Source organism: Salmo trutta, chromosome 18, assembly GCF_901001165.1.
Source record: "Salmo trutta chromosome 18, fSalTru1.1, whole genome shotgun sequence".
NCBI lineage: Eukaryota > Metazoa > Chordata > Actinopteri > Salmoniformes > Salmonidae > Salmo > Salmo trutta.
In genome coordinates this window covers 51269466-51294331 of record NC_042974.1, presented here as the reverse complement: position 1 = coordinate 51294331, position 24866 = coordinate 51269466, and the positions used below count along the sequence as shown (strand labels likewise).

General features: G+C 47.2%; 1 protein-coding gene across 4 annotated transcripts in view; it reads left to right on the top strand.

Moving 5' to 3' along the window:
* LOC115153489 (caskin-2) overlaps nucleotides 1-24866 on the top strand; it is a 94749-nt gene that overhangs the window by 49940 nt on the left and 19943 nt on the right. For all 4 annotated transcript variants that reach the window (XM_029698976.1, XM_029698979.1, XM_029698978.1 and 1 more), the window contains 5 exons: nucleotides 785-836; nucleotides 3342-3439; nucleotides 3839-3984; nucleotides 4907-5002; nucleotides 15123-15256. In XM_029698976.1, coding sequence (XP_029554836.1) covers nucleotides 785-836; nucleotides 3342-3439; nucleotides 3839-3984; nucleotides 4907-5002; nucleotides 15123-15256 — 526 coding nt within the window. The remainder of the gene's footprint in view (nucleotides 1-784; nucleotides 837-3341; nucleotides 3440-3838; nucleotides 3985-4906; nucleotides 5003-15122; nucleotides 15257-24866) is intronic.

Here is a 24866-nt window from a genome sequence, read left to right as displayed (position 1 = left end):
GCACAAAATAATCTGAAACAAAACCAAAACAAACAGCAAATGCATCCATTTGTAAATGCATCCAAATGCATTCAAGATTGCGTGCTAGGAATATGGGACCAAATACTAAACTACCCTAAAATGGGGGACTATGTCCAAAAAGTGCTGTAATTTCTAAACAGTTCATGAATGAAAATAGCCTCAGATTAAAGCTGACAGTCTGCACTTTAACCTCATAGTCATTGTATAATTTCAAATACAGATGTGTCACTGTCGCTATACTTTTGGAGGTCACTGTATAATCCACATTTTATGTGCATACAATATAGCTCAGTATTTGTATTATTTATTTCATACAGTCTTTTTTGTTCATCTTTATCAAGGGCACCAATAATTTAGGATTTTACTTTATATTTGTTTGGAATTGTAGCAGATAAAAACGCCAGAGAGGAGTTTGCTTCAGCAACAGATCTGGAGCCAGACTAAAAGCCAAGTAAGAAGGTTGAATTGGTGTGTTTCATTTTCATAGGGAATTACTGAGATTTCATTTGTCAGCTGGCAAATTTTTGTCATAATATCATATGGAATCGAAGAGAGAGAGAAAGAGTTTGGGGAGCATCCTCCAATGATTCTGACTTGTTATTTCAGGAACGAGTGATGGAGAAAAAAGAGAAATGTGCGCAGAGACCTTTCCATGATGGAAGCTCACTAAGGCATTCTGTTGAAAAGACATATGTCCTTATCATGTTCTTCCCTCCCCGTCCTTCCTTCCCTCCCTCCCTCCCTCCCTCCTTTTGTTTTTCAGAGTTGCTGAGTTCCACAAAGAGGCTGAACATCAACTATCAGGACTCAGATGGGTAAGACATCAGTGTGTGCGTTCGTTAGGGTTGGGTGGTATCCAGATTTTCATAACTTTTATACCGTTCCTGTACCATACCAGGGTATTCAGTATTACCGACAGTGCACACAAGGGGCGCTATTTTCTTCTCTTTTTTTGCCACTTGATTTTTTTTTTTTAGCCACTTAGCTAGCAAGTTAACAAACCAAATGTATAGCTGGAACCCTGAGCTGGGGATAACATGACCTGGCGTATACTTCAAAATACCCCAGTATACGGCATACCGCCCAAGCCTAGCAAGCATTAGTCTTTGTTTACTGAGGTGCGTGAGTCGGTTAGATGGACTTGCGGTTTTTCCTCTCTGAACACTTTGTTTGCTCAGAGGAATGCAATCAATGTTTGTAGAGCAAGACTCACTCAATAACATTTAGTTTGATTGACATGGTCATTATCGCTAATGTGACTATTGAAAGTACATGCCTGGTGTGGTCTGTGGTCGGTTATTTAATCGGTATCTTGTGTCAATGTAGATTTACTCACCACCCAGTCACACCTGTACACAGACAGACCAGACTGTGTGTGGGTGTGTATTTGTTTAAGAGAGAGGGAGATGTGATATATGATAGTGGTGCTGAGGGACTGAAAGGAAGAAGTGAGAGGTGAGCTAACAGTGACCAGTCATCATGAGTCAACACTCAGTCAGCAGAGGTGGAGGGAGGGAGGGAGGGAGGGAGGGAGGGAGAGAGAGGGAGGGAGGGAGGGAGGGAGGGAGAGAGGGAGGGAGAGGGAGGGAGAGAGGGAGAGAGAGAGAGGGAGGGAGGGAGGGAGGGAGGGAGGGAGGGAGGGAGAGAGGGAGGGAGAGAGAGAGGTGTTAAGGAGGCAAAGAGAGAGAGGTGTTAAGGAGGCAAAGAGAGAGATGGAAGGATGGAGAAAGAGAGACATAAAACAGACAGATATAAGCTTAGTATCAGTGAAAGTCAAAATGGACACATTTCATTTGTGTATTCCAGTGGTGGAAAAGTACCCAATTGTCATACTTGAGTTAATGTAAAGATACCTTAATAGAAAAGGACTCAAGTAAAAGTGAATGTTGGAGTGAGAGATACACAAGGTTGTAAAGAAATAAATAAAGGAGTGAAAACAGACAGATGAGACATAGTTGGATAGCTGGATGGATGTGTATCTGACTAAGTACCAGGCAGGTCAAAACATTGAGCCTTCCAGTCTGGAAATCAGCAGTCAGATACTGATACACACACTCAGGCTTCATCCCAAATGGTACCCTATTCCCTATGTAGGGTCCTATTTTTCACCAGGACCCTTAGGGGAATAGGATGCCATCTTACACACTCAGACCTTATATGACTGGATCCCATTCCCAACCATCGTCACAGATTCACAGAATATCGTTTTTTAAGTGGTTATGAAACAATCATAGCTTCTGTGCGTGGTCTTCTGTAGCTCAGTTGGCAGAGCATGGCGCTTGCAATGCCAGGAAAGTGGGTTCGATTCCCGGGACCATCCGTAAGTAAAATGCATGACTGTAAATCTCTTTGCATAAAAGCGTCTTCTAATGGCATGTATTTTGGAAGGACAGCTCTGAGCGAGGCTGTATTACTGTCCTTGATACTCCAGGTATTCAGTGAACCAGCACTGAACCCAGTCTCCTAACACACACACATACCTATGCACAAGCACATTTCATAGTACTCTCCCATACTTGAGTTGAAGTACTATTATCCCAAATACATTTCCCCCCCAGCTTATTGATACTAAATTAATAGGTATGTTGTGGTTCTTGGGTTGCATCTTAAATGACACCTTATTACCTGAATAGAGCACTACTTTTGACCAGGGCCCACATAGGGAATAGGTTGCCATTTGGTACGCAGCTTGGTCAGAGTTTGTACCCTGTATAGATGGCTATGTTTGGACACAGGTCCTTGGTTTCAGGTTGGAGCTGGAACAGTGGAGGTGTCTGTGTTCCATGGCTGGCAGTAATTCAACAGTCGACTGTTGTCTAGAACACCCTGCTCTTCAGGAATGAAGGGCCCAAATTTATGCATTTAATTTGTCCCTCGGGGGATATACTGCCCCTGACACACACACACACACAAACAAACACACACGCACACACACCGTCCTGCCATCGTCTGCTAGTGTGTTCTGATGAAGGCTCACCTCCTGTAAAGTCATCAGGTAGATTTATAGCCTCTCTGTCCAGACTATGGCAGACTCATTTCACCCTGGAAAACCTCCACAACTACCTAAGAGGGGAAGGACTCCTTACACCAGGCACTGTTGGACAGTACTGGATATATAGAGTCTGTATGGAGTATGGAGGCTGCACATGCTTCCAGAATATTCCTAGACAATTACTGTAGTAGTAACAACAGAGTGGATGGAACAATATTAATGCTCCATCTCTCTCTCTCTCTCTGTCCCTCTCCCCGTCTCTCTCTCTCTCTACCCCCCCCCCCCCACCTCTCTTTATCTCTCTCTCTTCCCTCTCTCTCTTCCCCAGGTTTTCAGCGTTACACCATGCAGCTCTAACGGGCACCACTGAACTGCTGTCTCTATTACTGGAGGCTCAAGCCACTGTGGACATCAAAGACACCAATGGTGAGAAGTTATAAGCTCTTATAAGTGGGTATAAACACTTATGAACAGTTATAAACAGGTAATACAACAGCACAAGTCATTAAAGGGGCAATCTGGGATTCGAAAAAAACTCCAGAGCGGTCACTCTGCCACTTGTTTTGGCAAACAGAACAAAAGCCAGTCCTGGATTACACCTTACATTGTTTGGCTCCTTCATGAGCTTTCATGGGATTCTTGTTGGGAGTCCCCTCTGTCTATCTCTTTTCAACTCTATATTTTCCTAACTAACCCTCTCTTATACTATTTTTACTCTTTATCTCTCTCTTCTTCCATCTCCTCTCTCCTTCCCTTCCTACTTCTCTCTCTCTCTCCCTCCCTACTTCCCCCTCTCTGTCTCTCGGTCTCTGTCTCTCTCTCTAGGTATGCGGCCGCTCCACTATGCAGCGTGGCAGGGTAAAGCTGACTCTGTGTTGCTGCTACTAAGAGCTGGAGCATCAGTTAACACACCGTCACAGGATGGACAGATACCTCTACACCTGTCTGCACAGTATGGACACTACCAGGTGGTGAGTACACACACATGAACACACACACACACACACACACACACACACACACACACACACACACACACACACACACACACACACACACACACACACACAGTTGACCCTTATCAACTCAGAGACATGGTTCGATATTTGGAAGGATTACACACTGGTAAGAGGCCTCACCACACACACAATCACTCAGTATCAGTGTGTATATAGTGTTTTCAGGTGTGACAGCGTGACACAGATTGCGTACGTTAGGTGTCAGGGTGAGTGAAAGGAGAGGGCAGCCAACCCTACAGAGCTCTATAGTAACTACATGACATGATCAGGTCAGCACTGGGTTCCCTGGGTGACATATTGAGACTAATGGGAGGAAGGAGGAAAATGTGTATTGGGTGTCTTTAATACACAAGTAGGGAGTCTACCTGAGAGGTGTGTTCACGCACCCACACACATGCGCACACACACGAAACGCACAAACATACATGCAGCAGCATAACTGGTCATGGAGACTACTGAGGTATTGTATTGTGTGTGGACAAAGCAGGAACATTAACAAAGCCAGAGGTATTTCTCTGTAATGTATAGGGTCGCAAAATTACAGGAATTTTCTATAAAAGTCCTGGTTGGAGGAATCTGGAATTTATTGACCCTAGTAATGGAAGCCCTGTTAGGACTACTGCTTTAGCCCTGAGCTAAGATCCTGATGCCTCGCTCTGCTTGCTGTGGTGATGAAATGTCAGAATGTTATGTTTATTTATCTCCTTTCTCTCTCTCTCTGTCCCCCCTCTGTCCTCTCCACCCCCCTCTCCTCTCTGTCCCCCCTTTCTCCTCTCTATCCCCCTTCTCCTCTCTGTCCCCCCTTTCTCCTCTCTCTCCCTCCCCCTCTCCTCCTCTTTCTCCCTCCCCCTCTCCTCCCCACTCTCTCCATCAGTCTGAGATGTTACTCCAGCACCAGTCTAATCCATGTCTGTTGAACAAAGCCAACAAGACCCCTCTGGACCTGGCTTGCGAGTTTGGCAGACTCAAGGTGAGTCAGTGAGTGTGTTTGTGTATTTTATGGTAAGCATATGTGTGTGTGGCAGAGGAGGCTGGTGGGTAGAGATGCAGGAGGACGGGCTCATTGCAATGGATGAAATGGATAGTATGGAAAGGTATCAAACACATCTAACTCATGGTTTCCATGTGTTTGATACCGTTCAATTCATTTCATTCCAGCTATTACAATGAGCCCATCCTCCTACATCTCCACCCACCAGCCTCCTCTAAAGGGCATATTTTCATATATGTTAGTTTCAGTTTTTCTCAATCGCGTACAAGCACTTTTTGGATCTGTTGAAACGTATCTATAGCAGAACAGCAATGATCAAATGTTCAAATACATTTACAGAACTTCAGATCCTTTTCTTGCCCTTGTATCTGACTTGCATATCTTAGACCACATTTTGCAAAACATTAAATACAAATGTCACCAGTGACTACAAAATACACTGTTAAGTGTTTTGTTCATAGAATATTAACACATTATTTTCATCAGAAGAGAAATGTGTGCAGTAGTATTCACTGTTTCCGGCAATCAGTAAATACTACTGCATGAAATTCTAAAGCATCCCATCAGTATCATACCAAGTACAATTTATTTTATATTTATTTCTATTTTTATTTTACCTTTATTTCACCAGGTAGGCCAGTTGAGAACAAGTTCTCATTTACAACTGCGACCTGGCAAAGATAGAGCAAAGCAGTGCGACACAAATAACCCAGAGTTACACATGGGATAAACAAACGTACAGTCAATAACACAATAGAAAAGTCTATATACAGTGTGTGCAAATGTAGTAAGATTAGGGAGGTAAGGCAATAAATATGCCATAGTGGCAAAATAATTACAATTTAGCAAATAAACACTGGAGTGATAGATGTGCAGAAGATGAATGTGGAAGTAGAGATACTGGGGTGCAAAGGAGAAAAATAAAAATAAAACTATATGGGGATGAGGTAGTTGGGTGGGCTATCTACAGATGTGCTGTGTACAGGTGCAATGATCGGTAAGCTGCTCTGACAGCTGGTGCTTAAAGCTAGTGAGAGAGATATGAGTCTCCAGCTTCAGATATTTTTGCAGTTCGTTCCAGTCATTGGCAGCAGAGAACTGGAAGGAAAGACGACCAAAGGAGGAATTGGCTTTGGGGGTGACCAGTGAAATATACCTGCTGGAGCACGTGCTGCGTGTGGGTGCTGCGATGGTGACCAGTGAGCTGAGATTAGGCGGGGCTTTACCTAGCAAAGACTTAAAGATGACCTGGAGCCAGTGGGTTTGACGACGAAAATTAAGTGAGGACCAGCAAACGAGAGCGTACAGGTCACAGTGGTAGGTAGTATTTGGGGCTTTGGTGACAAAATGGATGGCACTGTGATAGACTACATCCAATTTGCTGAGTAGAGTATTGGAGGCTATTTTGTAAATGAAAAAGGAGAGTTTACAGTCTAACCAGACATCTAGGTATTTGTAGTTGTCCACATATTCTATATCAATACCGTCCAGAGTATTGATGCTAGACGGGCTGTCGGGTGCGGTCAGTGATCGTTTGAAGAGCATGTATTTAGTTTTGCTTGCATTTAAGAGCAGTTGGAGGCCACGGAAGTGGTGTTGTATGGCGTTGAAGCTCGTCTGGAGGTTTGTTAACACAGTGTCCAAAGAAGGGCCAGATGTATACAGAATGGTGTCGTCTGCATAGAGGTGGAGCAGAGAATCACCAACACCATTGATGTATACAGAGAAAAGAGTCAGCCCGAGAATTGAACCCCGTGGCACCCCCATAGAGACTGCCAGAGGTCCGGACAACAGGCCCTCCAATTTGACACACTGAACTCTGTCTGAGAAGTAGTTGGTGAACCAGGCGAGGCAGTCATTTGAGGAACCAAGGTTGCTGAGTCTGCCAATAAGAATGCGCTGATTGACAGAGTCGAAAGCCTTGGCCAGGTCGATGAATATGGCTGCACAGTATTGTCTTTTATCGATGGTGGTTATGATATCGTTTAGGACCTTGAGCGTGGCTGAGGTGCACCCATGACCAGCTCGGAAACCATATTGCATAGCGGAGAAGGTACGGTGGGATTCGAAATGGTCGGTGATCTGTTTGTTAACTTGGCTTTCGAAGACTTTAGGAAGGCAGGGTAGGATAGATATAGGTCTGTAACAGTTTAGTTCTAGAGTGTCACCCCCTTTGAAGAGGGGATGACCGCGGCAGCTTTCCAATCTTTAGGGATCTCAGACGATACGAAAGAGAAGTTGAACAGGCTAGTAATAGGGGTTGCAACAATTGTGTTGGATAATTTTAGAAAGAGAGGGTCCAAATTGTCTAGCCCAGCTGATTTGTAGGGGTCCAGATATTGCAGCTCTTTCAGAACATCAGCTGTCTGGATTTGGGTGAAGGAGAAATGAGGGAGGCTTTGGCAAGTTGATGTGGGGGGTGCAGAGCTGTTGACCGGGGTAGGGGTAGCCAGGAAAGATCTCTAGGCAATGGGGATCGTCTAATTGTTCTGATTCTTTACAATTGTCCGGACATGCAGAGAATAAAATTGGTTTCTTCTATGTAACTTCGGTTTACTCCTAAGTCATCATCTTCAACATTCCATTACAGAGCTTTGCTTTGGTGTGGATTGAGGCCTTTACATTCATGTCAGTTGTGTTCCTCCATTGTATTCACCTTTCCTTATTTCTATTGTGGATAGTGTTTCCTTGTGCCAATGGAATGTCTACAAAACAATGAGCAAACCAGCCTTTGTATTGAATACATGGAATTGGATTGTGATTAATGAACCCTGCACACAATGTGCTTATTTTTTTATTGGAATAATATTTGATTGGATGTGTATGAAATTTGTTTAGCAAGATATGCAAAAAAGGAGAGTCATTTCCCATAATTCTGCAGCTTTGGATAGATGTACTTCCAATTTTGATCATCATGATTTGGTGACCGCTAAGAAAATGTATTGATCTACTGGGTAAAAGTAGATTTAAAAGGTTGCGTTAATCTTTTGGCAGGCAGTTGTATTCTTTTGATGAATCTGTTATGACGGTATAATATAGTTTTGATGAATGTATTTATTTGAGAAGGCAACTACATTTTGAAAACGCATTTTGTTTTGCAAAAGGCCACAGACTTCTGTGTCTTGTGAACTCTGTTTTGAAAATTGAAAATATTGTTCCAAAACATTTGTGTACGCGATTGAGGAAAAACTGTAGATTATATATGCCACAATACCTCCGTTTAACCCACACTTAACACGCACAACCCATAGACATTACAATGATCAAAGGCCAGTGTAAGTGGTGATAGTGTGTGTGTATGTTTGTCCATGTCTCACAGAGGGTGTGTGATGGATAGAGGGGGTAGGCCTATGTCAAACATCTTACATAGCTTAGATGAATTACCAGCTAAAATGAACTAGCAGCTAAAATAAGCCTGTTTCAGCTAAAGGGAAATGGGTTTCAGTTCTGCTCCCCGGACAGGCACACACAAACGCGCATACACGCACGCACATACACACTCTCTCGCACAAACACACACACACCGATGCATGCACACAGGCGTACACACACACACACACACACACGAGTGAGAGAGATTTTGCAGTGCAGTATGTTTCTCTGTCACAGTTGTCATGAAATGTATAGCTGTGCCTGTTTTTTAGATTTAGCCAAAGTTGAATTCACACACGCAAGACAGACAGACACGTCAGTAATCTTCTGGCCCTGTGAATAGCATAACAACAGGCTTTAGGCTGTAACGCTGAGTCAGTTAAGGTCTTTATTACTGTAGTCTCTCTCTTTTCCCCCTTTCCCTCTCCTTCTCCCCCTCTCAGTAAGCGTCTTTGTTACGGTACTAGGGGTATCTTTAGACACCCAGCGCAGGGACAGTTGCTAGGCAGGTTTTATGTGCACTTAGGTGTCCCCATAAAATGTACATGTATGGAATACACAAGTGGTGTAAAGTATTTAGTAAAAATATTTTAAAGTACTACTTAAGTCGTTTTTTGGGGGGTATCTGTACTTTACTTTACTAATTATATTTTTGACAACTTTTACTTCACTACATTCCTAAAGAAAATAATGTACTTTTTACTCCATACATTTTCCCTGACACCCAAAAGTACTCGTTACATTTCGAATGCTTAGCAGAACAGGAAAATGGTCTAATTCACACACTTATCAAGAGAACATCCCTGGTCATCCCTATTGCCTCTGATCTGAGTGTTGGAATGTGCCCCTCGCTATCCGTAAATTTAAATAACAAGGAATATAAAGAATGTGAAATGATTTATACTTTTACTTTTGATACTTAAGTATATAAACTCAGCAAAAAAAGAAACGTCCTCTCACTGTCAACTGCGTTTATTTTCAGCAAACTTAACATGTGTAAATATTTGTATGAACATAACAAGATTCAACAACTGAGACAAACTGAACAAGTTCCACAGACATGTTTTATTTATTTTATTTTATTTCACCTTTATTTAACCAGGTAGGCAAGTTGAGAACAAGTTCTCATTTACAATTGCGACCTGGCCAAGATAAAGCAAAGCAGTTCGACAACATACAAAAACACAGAGTTACACATGGAGTAAAACAACATACAATCAATGATGCAGTAGAAAAAAATAAGACTATATACAATGTGAGCAAATGATGTGAGATAAGGGAGGTAAAGGCAAAAAAATGCCATGGTGGCAAAGTAAATAAAGTATGGCAAGAAAAACACTGGAATGGTAGATTTGTAGTTTGAAGAAAGTTAAAAGTTAAAATATAAATAATATGGTGCAAAGGAGCAAAATAAATAAATACAGTAGGGGAAGAGGTAGTAGTTTGGGCTAAATTAAAGATGGGCTATGTACAGGTGCAGAGATCTGTGAGCTGCTCTGACAGCTGGTGCTTAAAGCTAGTGAGGGAGATAAGTGTTTCCAGTTTTAGAGATTTTTGTAGTTCGTTCCAGTCATTGGCAGCTGAGAACTGGAAGGAGAGACGACCAAAGGAGGAGTTGGCTTTAGGGGTGACCAGAGAGATATACCTGCTGGAGCGCGTGCTGCAGGTGGGTGCTGCTATGGTGACCAGTGAGCGGAGATAAGGGGGGACTTTACCTAGCAGGGTCTTGTAGATGACCTGGAGCCAATGTGTTTGGCGACGATTATGAAGTGAAGGCCAGCCAACGAGAGCATACAGGTCGCAGTGGTGGGTTGTATATGGGGCTTTGGTGACAAAACGGATGGCACTGTGATAGACTGCATCCAGCTTGTTGAGTAGGGTATTGGAGGCTATTTTGTAAATGACATCGCCGAAGTCGAGGATTGGTAGGATGGTCAGTTTTACGAGGGTATGTTTGGCAGCATGAGTGAAGGATGCTTTGTTGCGAAATAGGAAGCCAATTCTAGATTTCACTTTGGATTGGAGATGATTGATGTGAGTCTGGAAGGAGAGTTTACAGTCTAACCAGACACCTAGGTATTTGTAGTTGTCCACAAATTCTAAGTTAGAACCGTCCAGAGAAGTTATGCTGGATGGGCGGGCAGGTGCAGGCAGCGATCGGTTGAAGAGCATGCATTTAGTTTTACTTGTGTTTAGGAGCAGTTGGAGACCACGGAAGGAGAGTTGAATGGCATTGAAGCTCGTCTGGAGGGTTGTTAACACAGTGTCCAAAGAAGGGCCAGAAGTATACAGAATGGTGTCGTCTGCGTAGAGGTGGATCAGAGATTCACCAGCAGCAAGAGCGACATCATTTATGTATACAGAGAAAAGAGTTGGCCCAAGAATTGAACCCTGTGGTACCCCCATAGAGACTGCCAGAGGTCCAGACAGTAGGCCCTCCGATTTGACACACTGAACTCTGTCAGAGAAGTAGTTGGTGAACCAGGCGACGCAATCGTTTGAGAAACCAAGGCTACTAAGTCTGCCGATGAGGATGTGGTGATTAACAGAGTCAAAAGCTTTGGCCAGGTCAATGAATACGGCAGCACAGTATTGTTTCCTATCGATGTCGGTTACGATGTCGTTTAGGACCTTGAGCGTGGCTGAGGTGCACCCATGACCAGCTCTGAAACCAGATTGCATAGCGGAGAGGGTGCGGTGGGATTCGAAATAGTCGGTAATCTGTTTGTTGACTTGGCTTTCGAAGACCTTAGAAAGGCAGGGTAGGATGGATATAGGTCTGTAGCAATTTGGGTCAAGAGTGTCACCTCCTTTGAAGAGGGGGATGACAGCAGCTGCTTTCCAATCTATGGGAATCTCAGACGACACGAAAGAGAGGTTGAACAGGCTAGTAATAGGGGTTGCAATAATTTCGGCAGATAATTTTAGAAAGAAAGGGTCCAGATTGTCAAGCCCAGCTGATTTGTAGGGGTCCAGATTTTGCAGCTCTTTCAGAACATCAGCTGAATGGATTTGGGAGAAGGAGAAATGGGGGAGGCTTGGGCGAGTAGCTGTGGGGGGTGCAGTGCTGTTGAATGCAGTAGGGGTAGTTAGGTGGAAAGCATGGCCAGCCGTAGAAAAATGCTTATTGAAATTCTCAATTATAGTGGGCTTATCGGTGGTGACAGAGTTTCCTATCCTCAGTGCAGTGGGCAGTTGGGAGGAGGTGTTCTTATTGTCCATGGACTTTACAATGTCCCAGAACTTTTTAGAGTTGGAGTTGCACGAAGCAAATTTCTGTTTGAAAAAGCTAGCCTTGGCGTTTCTAACTGCCTGTGTGTATTGGTTTCTAACTTCCCTAAAAAGTTGCATATCGCGGGGGCAGTTCGATGCTAATGCAGAACGCCACAGGATATTTTTGTGTTGGTTAAGGGCAGTCAGGTCTGGGGAGAACCAAGGGCTATATCTGTTCCTGGTTCTAAATTTCTTGAAAGGGGCATGCTTATTTAAGATGGAGAGGAAGGCATTTAAAAAAAATAACCAGGCATCCTCTACTGACGGGATGAGGTCAATATCCTTCCAGGATACCAGGGCCAGGTCGATTAGAAAGGCTTGCTCGTTGAAATGTTTCAGGGAGCGTTTGACAGTGATGAGTGGAGGTCGTTTGACCGCTGACCCATTACGGGTGCAGGCAATGAGGCAGTGATCGCTGAGATCTTGGTTGAAAACAGCAGAGGTGTAATTAGAGGGCACATTGGTTAGGATGATATCTATGAGGGTGCCAGTGTTTGCGGCTTTGGGGTTGTACCTGGTGGGTTCATTAATAATTTGTGTGAGATTGAGGGCATCAAGCTTGGATTGTAGAATGGCTGGGGTGTTAAGCATGTCCCAGTTTAGGTCGCCTAGTAGCACGAGCTCTGAAGATAGATGGGGGGCAATCAGTTCACATATGGTGTCCAGAGCACAGCTAGGGGCCGAGGGGGGTCTATAGCAGGCGGCAACGGTGAGAGACTTGTTTTTGGAGAGGTGGATTTTTAAAAGTAGAAGTTCAAATTGTTTGGGTACAGACCTGGATAGCAGGACAGAACTCTGCAAGCTATCTCTGCAGTAGATTGCAACACCGCCCCCTTTGGTCGTTCTATCTTGTCTGAAAACGTTGTAGTTAGGGATGAAGATTTCACAGTTTTTGGTGGACTTCCTAAGCCAAGATTCAGACACAGCTAGGACATCCGGGTTGGCAGAGTGTGCTAAAGCAGTGAATAAAACAAACTTAGGGAGGAGGCTTCTAATGTTAACATGCATGAAACCAAGGCTATTACGGTTACAGAAGTCATCAAAAGAGAGCGCCTGGGGAGTAGGTGTGGAGCCAGGCACTGCAGGGCCTGGATTCACCTCTACATCCCCAGCGGAGCAGAGAAGAATAAGTATGAGGGTACGGCTAAAAGCTATAAGAATTGGTCGTCTGTGACGTCCAGAATAGAGAGAAAAAGGAGCAGGTATCTGGGGGCGATAAAATAGCTTCAAGGTATAATGTACAGACAAAGGTATGGTGGGATGTGAGTACAGAGGAGGTAAACCTAGGCATTTAGTGATTATGAGAGAGATATTGTCTCTAGAAACATCATTGAAACCAGAAGATGTCATAGCATGTGTGGGTGGAGGAACTGAGAGGTTGGATAAGGTATAATGAGCAGGGCTAGAGGCTCTACAGTGAAATAAGCCGATAAACACTAACCAGAACAGCAATGGACAAGGCATATTGACATTAAGGAGAGGCATGCTTGGCCGAGTGATCAGAGGGTCCAGTGAGATTCAGACAGCTAGCCGGGCCATAGGTAGCAAGCTGGTGGAAGATGGGAGGGAGGTCTGTTTATAGCCGCCTCGTGCGTTTCCGTCTGTGGGTTAGTGGGGTTCCGTGTGGAAGGGGGGACCTGTCCAAGTTGGCAAAATAGTTAGTTATAGTGGCCCAAGAAAAGTGTCCGACAGACCTATTCAGATCGCAGCCGAAAAGACAGCTAACGATTAGCTGGCCGCAGATGGGCGATCAGGTTACGTCGCGACGGAGGGGCCAGTTGGACAACTCCCTCGGGCAGATAACGTCGGTGATCCAGTCGTGAAGACCCAATGGGGCTCCGCATCGGCAGTAAAACGGGTCAGGATAGGTGAGTTGTAGCCCAGGAGACACTTCAGCTGGCTAGCTCAGGAATAGCCCACGAGTGGCTGACGGAACTTTTCAGCTGGCTAGCTAGCTAGCTCCGTAATAGTGTGTGTTAATTCCGTGACCGACGTTGCCAATAGTCACTCAGGTAGCAGCTAGTTAGCTGCAAGATCCAGGTGTAAATGTCCAGAGCCTGCGGTAGAAATCGAGGAAAGGAGAGAGAATAGGTCCGATATGCTCTGGTCTGAGTCGCGCTGTACAAAAACTGCCGATAGCTTTTCGAGCTAATGGATAGCTGAGGACAGCTAACCGTAGCTAGCTGAACTTCAACGTTAGCCAGTGAAAAAGGCTAACCTCTGGCTAGCTTCTGTCGTGGAATTCAGATGAGGTAAATAATACTTTCTTTTTTTTTTTTTATTGATGAGGCGGGTTGCAGGAGAGTGCTTTGAGGTTGAGTATTTAGAATAAAAAAAAAATGTAAAAAGATAAGTGAAGAAAAAAATATGTAAATATATATATATATATATATACACGGGACACGACAGGACGTCTGAACTGCTACGCCATCTTGGAAAAAAAACATGTGACTAACAGAAATGGAATAATGTGTCCCTGAACAAAGGGGGGGGTCAAAAGTAACAGTCAGTATCTGGTGTGGCCACCAGCTGCATTAAGTACTGCAGTGCATCTCCTCCTCATGGACTGCACCAGATTTGCCAGTTCTTGCTGTGAGATGCTACCCCACTCTTCCACCAAGGCACCTGCAAGTTCCCGGACATTTCTGGGGGGAATGGCCCTAGCCCTCACCCTCCGATCCAACAGGTCCCGAGACGTGCTCAATGGGATTGAGATCCGGGCTCTTCACTGTACCGATCCTGTACAGGTGTTGTTACACATGGTCTGCCACTGCGAGGACGATCAGCTATCCGTCCTGTCTCCCTGTATCGCTGTCTTAGGTGTCTCACAGTACGGACATTGCAATTTATTGCCCTGTCCACATCTGCCTCCTTGCAGCATGCCTAAGGCACGTTCACGCAGATGAGAAGGGACCCTGGGCATCTTTCTTTTTGTGTTTTTCAGTAGAGTCAGTAGAAAGGCATGGGAAATGGTTTATGGTTCATTATAAAAGCATGGGAAACAGTGTTTAAAACCTTTACAATGAAGATCTGTGAAGTTATTTGGATTTTTACTAATTATCTTTGAAAGACAGGGTCCTGAAAAAGGGACATTTCTTTTTTTGCTGAGTTTATTAGCAGTTATATGTACTCTTATATTACTGGGTGACTTTCACTTTTACTTTAGTTATTGTATGGCAATTGGGTACTTTTTCCACCACTGGAATACACAAATGAAAGGTGTCCATTTTGACTTTCACTGATACTAAGCTTATCTTTCTTTCTCCATACTTTCATCTCTCTCTTTTGCTCCTTTATGCTTCACATTTTCTATATCTCTATACCCTTCTCTCTCTCTTTGTCTCTCTCTCTCTCCCTTTCTCTCTCTCTGTGTCTTTCTGTCTCGCTCTGTCTCTCTTTGTCTCACTCTGTCTGTCTCTCTCTCTCTCTCTCTCCCTCATTCTCTCTCTCTCAGGTGGCTCAGTTGTTATTGAGCAGTAACATGGTGGTAGCTCTGTTGGAGGGGGAGGGGCTAGACGGTCTAGACTCTGCCTCCTCCAACACACCCCTTCACCTGGCCGCTCGCAATGGACACAAAGACATCATCAGGTGAGAGGAGTAGCTGTCCTTGACCGTGTGTGTGTGCGTGTGTGTGTTGACATTGCGTAAGTGGGATCTCCACCCTCGAACCCCATAACCTCCAGGGTCTCTTACATGCTGTTAATGATTCCCTTCCTACTTAAATCACCACATTCCCAGGAGGTTATGAGGTTTCCTCTATCCGTGTTACACATTCTGCTGCTGTGGAATTTTACTCCCAAATTAGATATGGAGAAAAGAGAGAGAGGGGTGGGGGGCAGAGAGACAAAAAAGACATATATATATATATATATATATATATATATATATATATATATATATAGTGTCAGCGAATGCTAGGAGTGGTGGTAGGAGTCAGGCGCAGAGAGCAGAGGTAAGGAAAAGATTTATTTATTCCTTAAATACAAAAACGGTCGACACCAACACAACCGGTGTGAAATGCGAAGTGCCCAATTACAACGGGTCGACAGTACGCATATAAAATAATACAAGTAGATCGCCAGCACATCCAACAACAAAAAACACTGACGAAAATAATCCCGCACAAACCTGGGCGGGCTAAACAGGCTGGGCGGGCTAAACCTGGGCGGGCTAAACCTGGGCGGGCTAAACAGGCGCTCGACGACCTCCGAGCGCCGCCCGAGCAGGCAGGGGAGCCACCTTCGGTGGGATTCGTGACAGTACCCCCCTCCTGGCGCGCCGCCACCGGCCTCGAGGGCGACCCGGAGTACGAGGCGCAGGGCGATCCCCATGAAGGCGGTGGAATTCCCTCAGTAGTGAGGGGTCCAAAATGTCCTTCCTAGGTACCCAGCACCTCTCCTCCGCGCCGTACCCCTCCCAGTCGATGAGGTACTGTAGGCCCCCCCCCCCCCCCCCCCGAAGTCTGGAGCCCAGAATGGCGCGTATCTTATACACCGGGGACCCCCCCAATGTCCAGCGGGGGTGGAGGGACCTCCGGCACCTCACCTTCCTGCATGGGACCAGCCACCACCGGCCTGAGGAGAGACACATGAAACGAGGGGTTAATACGGTAGTAAGATGGAAGTTGTAACCGGTAACACACCTCGTTTATCCTCCTCAGGACTTTAAACGGCCCTACACACTGCGGGCCCAGCTTCCGGCAGGGCAAGCGGAGGGGTAGGTTTCGAGCCGAGAGCCAGACTCGATCCCCTGGTGCAAACACAGGGGTCTCACTGCGGTGCTGGTCAGCGCTCTTCTTCTTCCGTCCACTCGCCTTAGTGAGTGCGTCTTGGACGGCTCTCCAAGTGTCCTTCGAGCGCTACACCCACTCCTCCACCGCAGGAGCCTCGGTCTGGCTCTGGTGCCATGGAGCCAGGACCGGCTGGTAGCCCAACACGCACTGAAACGGTGACATATTGGTCGATGAGTGACGTAGGGAGTTTTGGGCTACCTCTGCCCATGGGACGTATCTCGTCCACTCCCTGGGCCGGTCCCGGCAATACGTCCTTAGAAACCTACCCACCTCTTGGTTCACTCTCTCCACCTGCCCATTACTTTCGGGGTGGAAACCCGAGGTCAGGCTGACCGAGACCCCCAACCGTTCCATGAACGCCCTCCAAACTCTGGACGTGAACTGGGGACCCCGATCAGAAACAATGTCCTCGGGCACCCCGTAGTGCCGGAAGACATGGGTAAACAGGGCCTCCGCAGTCTGCAGAGCCGTAGGGAGACCGGGCAACGGGATGAGACGGCAGGACTTCGAGAACCGATCCACAACGACCAGGATTGTGGTGTTCCCCTGAGATACGGGAAGGTCGGTGAGGAAGTCCACTGATAAGTGCGACCACGGCCGCTGTGGAACGGGGAGGGGGTGTAATTTCCCTCTAGGCAGGTGTCGAGGAGCCTTGCTCTGAGCGCACACCGAGCAGGAGGAAACATTAAACTGCACGTCCTTTACCAAGGTGGGCCACCAGTACTTTCCCCTCAGGTTCCGCACTGTCCTCTCGATCCCAGGGTCACCCGAAGAGGGGAGATTATGGGCCCATCGAATCAATCGATCACGGACACCAAGCGGCACGTACTGAACACCTGCCGGACACTGAGATGGTGCAGGTTCCAACCGTAACGCCCGCTCGATCTCCGCGTCCACCTCCCATACCACCGGAGCTACCAAGCACGACGCTGGGAGGATGGGAGTTGGATCGATGGCCCTCTCCTCGGTGTCATATAGGCGGGACAGTGCGTCGGCCTTCGTGTTCTGTGAACCTGGCCGATAAGAGATAGTGAACCGGAAACGGGTAAAGAACATGGCCCACCTGGCCTGACGCGGATTCAGTCTCCTAGCTGCCCGGATGTACTCGAGATTACGGTGGTCAGTCCAGATGAGGAAAGGGTGCTTAGCCCCCTCAAGCCAATGTCTCCACACTTTCAGAGCCTTGACCACAGCTAACAACTCCCGGTCCCCCACGTCATAGTTCTGCTCCGCCGGCCCGAGCTTCCTAGAAAAGAAAGCGCACGGGCGGAGTTTGAGTGGCGTGCCCGAGCGCTGTGATAGCACGGCCCCCACCCCAGTCTCGGACGCGTCCACCTCCACTATGAATGCCAAAGAGGGGTCCGGATGAGCCAGCACGGGAGCGTCGGTAAACAGCTCCTTCAGGCGACTGAACGCTTTGTTCGCCTCTGCTGACCAGCGCAAGCGTGCCGGACCCCCCTTCAGCAGTGAGGTAATGGGAGCAGCCACTTGACCAAAGCCCTGGATAAACCTCCGGTAGTAATTGGCAAACCCTAAAAAACGCTGCACCTCCTTTACCGTGGTCGGAGTCGGCCAATTACGCACGGCTTTAACGCGGTCATCCTCCATCACCACCCCCGAGGTGGAAATGCAATACCCCAGGAAGGAAACGGCTCGTTTGAAAAACACACATTTCTCAGCCTTAACGTATAGGTCATTCTCCAGCAGTCGTACAAGCACCTTGCGCACCAGGGAGACATGCGCGGCGCGTGTGGCGGAATAGATCAGGATGTCATCAATATACACCACCACACCCTGCCCGTGCAGGTCCCTGAGAATCTCGTCAACAAAGGATTGAAACACGGCTGGAGCATTCTTTAACTCATACGGCATGACGAGGTACTCATAGTGGCCCGATGTGGTACTAAACGCGGTTTTCCACTCGTCTCCTCCCCGGATACGCACCAGATTGTACGCACTCCTGAGATCCAGTTTTGTGAAAAAACTTGCTCCGTGAAATGATTCCACCGCCGTAGCGATGAGAGGTAGCGGGTAACTAAACCCTACTGTGATGGAATTTAGACCTCGATAATCAATGCACGGACCCAGACCTACACCCTTTTTCTTCACGAAAAAGAAACTCGAGGAGACGGGTGACATGGAGGGCCGAATGTACCCCTGTCTCGGAGATTCCGTGACATATGTCTCCATAGCCAACGTTTCCTCTTGTGACAATGGGTACATGTGACTCCTGGGAAGTGTAGCGTTTACCTGGAGGTTTATCACGCAATCCCCTCGTCGATGAGGTGGTAATCGGGTCGCCCTCTTTTTACAGAAGGCGATAGCCAAATCGGCATATTCAGAGGGAATGCGCACAGTGGAAACCTGGTCTGGACTCTCCACCGTCGTCGCACCGATGGAAACTCCCTTACACCTGCCTGAACACTCCTCTGACCACCCTCTGAGAGCCCCCTGTTTCCACGAAATATTAGGATTGTGATTGGCCAGCCAGGGAATAGCCAGCACCACCGGAAACGCAGGCGAATCAATGAGGAAGAGAACAGCCGTTCACCCGCCGCCCGGCCCTCCGGTGGGTGGTCGAACACGGCCCGGAAACAGCGGGTGAACTCGGGGTAGTGATCCCTTGCCGAGTCTGGGCCATAACACACTGCGTTGGCCCACTCCAGGGCACGTCCCGTTACGCAGGAGACGAGGACGCTCACGCTCTCCTCTCTCGAGGGAGTCGGACGAACGGTAGCCAGGTACAACTCCAACTGCAGCAGGAACCCCTGGCACCCAGCCGCCGCTCCATCGTACTCCCTGGGGAGAGCCAGGCGTATGGCTCCGGGTCCGGATGCCGGCGGAGGGGTAGCTGGTGGAGGGGGAGTTGGTGCTGGGGATGCGGTAGGGAGGCCACTCCTCTCCCATCGGTCCATCCTCTCCATCATCTGATCCATCGGTGACCCGATTCGGTGGAGAATGCTGGTATGATGGCGGACCCTTTCCTCCATCGATGGGAGAGGAGGTGAGGCTGCTCCTGCTGACTCCATAGTTGGTGTGGGATTCTGTCAGCGAATGCTAGGAGTGGTGGTAGGAGTCAGGCGCAAAAATGTATTTATTCCTTAAATACAAAAACGGTCGACGCCAACACAACCGGCGTGAAATGCAAAGTGCCCAATTACAACGGGTCCACAGTACGCATATAAAATAACACAAGTAGATCGCCAGCACATCCAACAACAAAAAACACTCTGACGAAAATAATCCCGCACAAACCTGGGCGGGCTAAACAGGCTTAAATAACCATAAATCAAGAGACACAAATGAGGAACAGGTGCAAACAATAAGACATACCAAACGAAAAGGAAAAAGGGATCAGCGGCGGCTAGTAGGTCGGCGACGACGACCGCCGAGCGCCGCCCGAGCAGGCAGGGGAGCCACCTTCGGTGGGATTCGTGACATATAGAGAGACAGACATATATATATATATATATATATATATATATATATATATATATATATACTGCTCAAAAAAATAAAGGGAGCACTAATTTAACACATCCTAGATCTGAATGAATGAAATAATCTTATTAAATACTTTTTTCTTTACATAGTTGAATGTGCTGACAACAAAATCACACAAAAATAATCAATGGAAATCCAATTTATCAACCCATGGAGGTCTGGATTTGGAGTCACATTCAAAATTAAAGTGGAAAACCACACTACAGGCTGATCCAACTTTGATGTAATGTCCTTAAAACAAGTCAAAATGAGGCTCAATAGTGTGTGTGGCCTCCACTACAACGCCCGGGCATGCTCCTGATGAGGTGGCGGATGGTCTCCTGAGGGATCTCCTCCCAGACCTGGACTAAAGCATCTGCAAACTCCTGGACAGTCTGTGGTGCACACAGACTGTCCAGTAAAGGATGCCTGGTTGTTCTTTAAAAGTGCTTTCCTCACCATCATAAATAAGCATGCCCCTTTCAAAAAATGTAGAACTAAGAACAGATATAGCCCTTGGTTCACTCCAGACTTGACTGCCCTTGACCAGCACAAAAACACCCTGTGGCGTACTGCACTAGTATCAATTAGTCCCCGCGATATGCAACTTTTCAGGGAAGTCAGGAACCAATACACACAGTCAGTTAAGAAAGCTAAGGCTAGCTTTTTCAAACAGAAATTTGCATCCTGCATCACTAATTCCAAAAAGTTTTGGGACACTGTAAAGTCCATGGAGGATAAGAGTACCTCCTCCCAGCTGCCCACTGCACTGAGACTAGGAAACACTGTCACCACTGATAAATCCACGATAATCGAGAATATCAATAAGCATTTTTCTACAGCTGAAAGAGCTGCAAAATCTGGATCCTTACAAATCAGCTGGGATAAACAATCTGGACCCTCTCTTCCTAAAATTATCCGCCGCCATTGTTGCAACCCCTATTACTAGTCTGTTCAACCTCTATTTCGTATCATCTGAGATTCCTAAAGATTGGAAAGCGCCCGCGGTCATCCCCCACTTCAAACGGGGAGACACTCTAGAACAAAACTGTTACAGACCTATATCTATCCTACCCTGCCTTTCTAAAGTCTTCGAAAGCCAAGTGAACAAACAGATCACCGACCGTTTCAAATCCCACCGTACCTTCTCCGCTATGCAATCTGGTTTCCGAGCTGGTCACGGGTGTACCTCAGCCACGCTCAAGGTCCATAACGATATCATAACCGCCATCGATTAAAGACAGTACTGTGCAGCCGTCTTCATCGACCTGGCCAAGGCTTTTGACTCTGTCAATCACCACATTCTTATCGGCAGACTCAACAGCCTTGGTTTCTCTAATGCCTGCCTCGCCTGGTTCACTAACTACTTCTCAGATAGAGTTCAGTGTGTCAAATCGGAGGGCCTGTTTTCCGGATCGCTGGCAGTCTCTAAGGGGGTGCCACAAGGTTCAATTCTCGGGCTGACTCTTTTCTATGTGTATATCAATGATGTCGCTCTTGCTGCTGGTGATTCTTTGATCCACCTCTACGCAGACAACACCATTCTGTATACATCTGGCCCTTCTTTGGACACTGTGTTAACAAACCTCCAAATGAGCTTCAACGCCATACAACACTCCTTCCGTGGCCTCCAACTGCTCTTAAATGCAAGCAAAACTAAATGCATGGTGCGGTTGGCCCTGGGTTCCTCCTAATGCAAGACAATGCTAGACCTCATGTGGCTGGAGTGTGTCAGCAGTTCCTGCAAGAGGAAGGCATTGATGCTATGGACTGGCCCGCCCGTTCCCCAGACCTGAATCCAATTGAGCACATCTGGGACATCATGTCTCGCTCCATCCACCAACGCCACGTTGCACCACAGACTGTCCAGGAGTTGGCGGATGCTTTAGTCCAGGTCTGGGAGGAGATCCCTCAGGAGACCATCCGCCACCTCATCAGGAGCATGCCCAGGCGTTGTAGGGAGGTCATACAGGCACGTGGAGGCCACACACACTACTGGACATTACATCAAATTTGGATCAGCCTGTAGTGGTTTTCCACTTTAATTTTGAGTGTGAGTCCAAATCCAGACCTCCATGGGTTGATAAATTGGATTTCCATGGATTATTTTTGTGTGATTTTGTTGTCAGCATATTCAACTATGTAAAGAAAAAAGTATTTAATAAGATTATTTCTTTCATTCAGATCTAGGATGTGTAGTTTAAGTGTTCCCTTTATTTTTTTGAGCAGTATATATAAATAGAGAGAGAGACAGAGTAGGAGGAAATTAAATAAAGAATGACCCTGGAACCCCAGGCCAACCCAAAGGAGTCCCACCGGGCAAAAACTGGTTGAATCAATGTTGTTTACACGTAATTTCAACCAAAAAATTGTATTTGATGATGTTAAATCAACTTAGAAAATGTATTGGATTTGCAAAAAGTCATCAACTTAAGGGAATTTTGCTTTTATTTCTACCATCTTTTAACCTCAATCCAATGATAGGGTGAAATTGTTGGTTAATTTCACGTTAGTTGACAACTCAGCCAAACGTAAATTTCAACTTAATGTTGAACTGACATCTGTTCCCAGTGGGGTGTCTCTTTTCCACTATTGACTTGAGCTTGGTCGAAAGGTTCATGTTTGTAAAACCCGTCACTGTATTCCCTTTAGGCGCTGGTCAAAAGTAGTTCATTATATAGGGACTAGGGTGCCATTTGGGATGCACACTTTTGCACCTTCTCTACTACATTTGTGAGACGTTGGTTCCTCATACAGATTCCTCCCACTTTAAGCTGTGTGGGTTGATTATTTTTGTGAATGGGGGGATGGAAGGTCTTAGAAAACAGTCAGTTTGCAGTCTGTTTTCAGCTTCCCTTTTACTTCAGCTCAATGTGATTATTATACTGATTATTATACTGATTATTATACTGATTATTATACTGATTATTATACTGATTATTATACTCTTATAAAGATGTTGAGTAACCAGCTCTCCTCCTCTTTACTCCTTTCTTCATTCCTCCTCTTCTTCCATCTCCTCTCTCCTCTTCTCCTCCACTCTTTTTCCCACTGCTTCCTACGTCTCACCTCCGCTCTACCCTCTCCTCCTCTACCCTCCTCTCCTCTACCCTCCTCTCCTCCTCTACCCTCCTCTCCTCCTCTACCCTCCTCTCCTCCTCTACCCTCCTCTCCTCCTCTACCCTTCTCTCCTCCTCTACCCTCCTCTCATGTCCTCTACCCTCCTCTCCTCCTCTACCCTCCTCATCTCCTCTACCCTCCTCTCCTCCTCTACCCTCCTCTCCTCCTCTACCCTCCTCTCCTCCTCTACCCTCCTCTCATCTCCTCTACCCTCCTCTCCTCCTCTACCCTCCTCTCATCTCCTCTACCCTCTCCTCCTCTACCCTCCTCTCCTCCTCTCCTCCTCTACCCTCCTCTCATCTCCTCTACCCTCTCCTCCTCTACCCTCCTCATCTCCTCTACCCTCTCCTCCTCTACCCTCCTCATCTCCTCTACCCTCCTCATCTCCTCTACCCTCTCCTCCTCTACCCTCCTCTACCCTCCTCTCCTCCTCTACCCTCCTCTCCTCCTCTACCCTCTCCTCCTCTACCCTCTCCTCCTCTCCTCCTGTACCCTCCTCTCCTCCTGTACTCTCCTCCTCTACCCTCTCCTCCTCCTCTACCCTCTCCTCCTCTACCCTCTCCTCCTCTACCCTCTCCTCCTCTCCTCTACCCTCTCCTCCTCTACCCTCTCCTCCTCTCCTCTACCCTCTCCTCCTGTACTCTCCTCCTCTACCCTCCTCTTCTCCTGTACTCTCCTCCTCTACCCTCTCCTCCTCTAACCTCTCCTCCTCTCCTCTACCCTCTCCTCCTTTACCCTCCTCTCCTCCTCTACCCTCTCCTCCTCCTCTACCCTCTCCTCCTCTACCCTCCTCTTCTCATCTTTTCTCCTCTACCCTCTCCTCCTCTACCCTCCTCATCTCCTCTACCCTCCTCTCATTTCCTCTACCCTCTCCTCCTCTACCCTCCTCATCTCCTCTACCCTCCTCTCCTCCTCTACCCTCTCCTCCTCTCCTCTACCCTCTCCTCCTGTACCCTCCTCTCCTCCTGTACTCTCCTCTCCTCCTGTACTCTCCTCCTCTACCCTCTCCTCCTCTACCCTCTCCTCTCCTCCTCTCCTCTACCCTCTCCTCCTCCTCTACCCTCTCCTCCTCCTCTACCCTCTCCTCCTCTACCCTCCTCTACCCTCCTCCTCTCCTCTACCATTTCCTCCTGTACCCTCCTCTCCTCCTGTAACCTCCTCTCCTCCTGTACTCTCCTCCTCTACCCTCCTCTCCCCCCATCTCCTCCTCTACCCTCCTCTCCTCCTCCTCTACCCTCCTCTCCTCCTCTACCCTCCTCTCCTCCTCCTCTACCCTCTCCTCCTCTACCCTCCTCTTCTCCTCTTTTCTCCTCTACCCTCTCCTCCTCTACCCTCCTCTCCTCCTCTATCCTCCTCTCATCTCCTCTACCCTCTCCTCCTCTACCCTCCTCATCTCCTCTACCCTCCTCATTTCCTCTACCCTCTCCTCCTCTACCCTCATCTCCTCTACCCTCCTCTCCTCCTCTACCCTCTCCTCCTCTCCTCTACCCTCTCCTCCTGTACCCTCCTCTCCTCCTGTACTCTCCTCTCCTCCTGTACTCTCCTCCTCTACCCTCTCCTCCTCTACCCTCTCCTCTCATCCTCTCCTCTACCCTCTCCTCCTCCTCTACCCTCTCCTCCTCTACCCTCCTCTACCCTCCTCCTCTCCTCTACCATCTCCTCCTGTACCCTCCTCTCCTCCTGTAACCTCCTCTCCTCCTGTACTCTCCTCCTCTACCCTCCTCTCCCCCCATCTCCTCCTCTACCCTCCTCTCCTCCTCTACCCTCCTCTCCTCCTCCTCTACCCTCCTCTCCTCCTCCTCT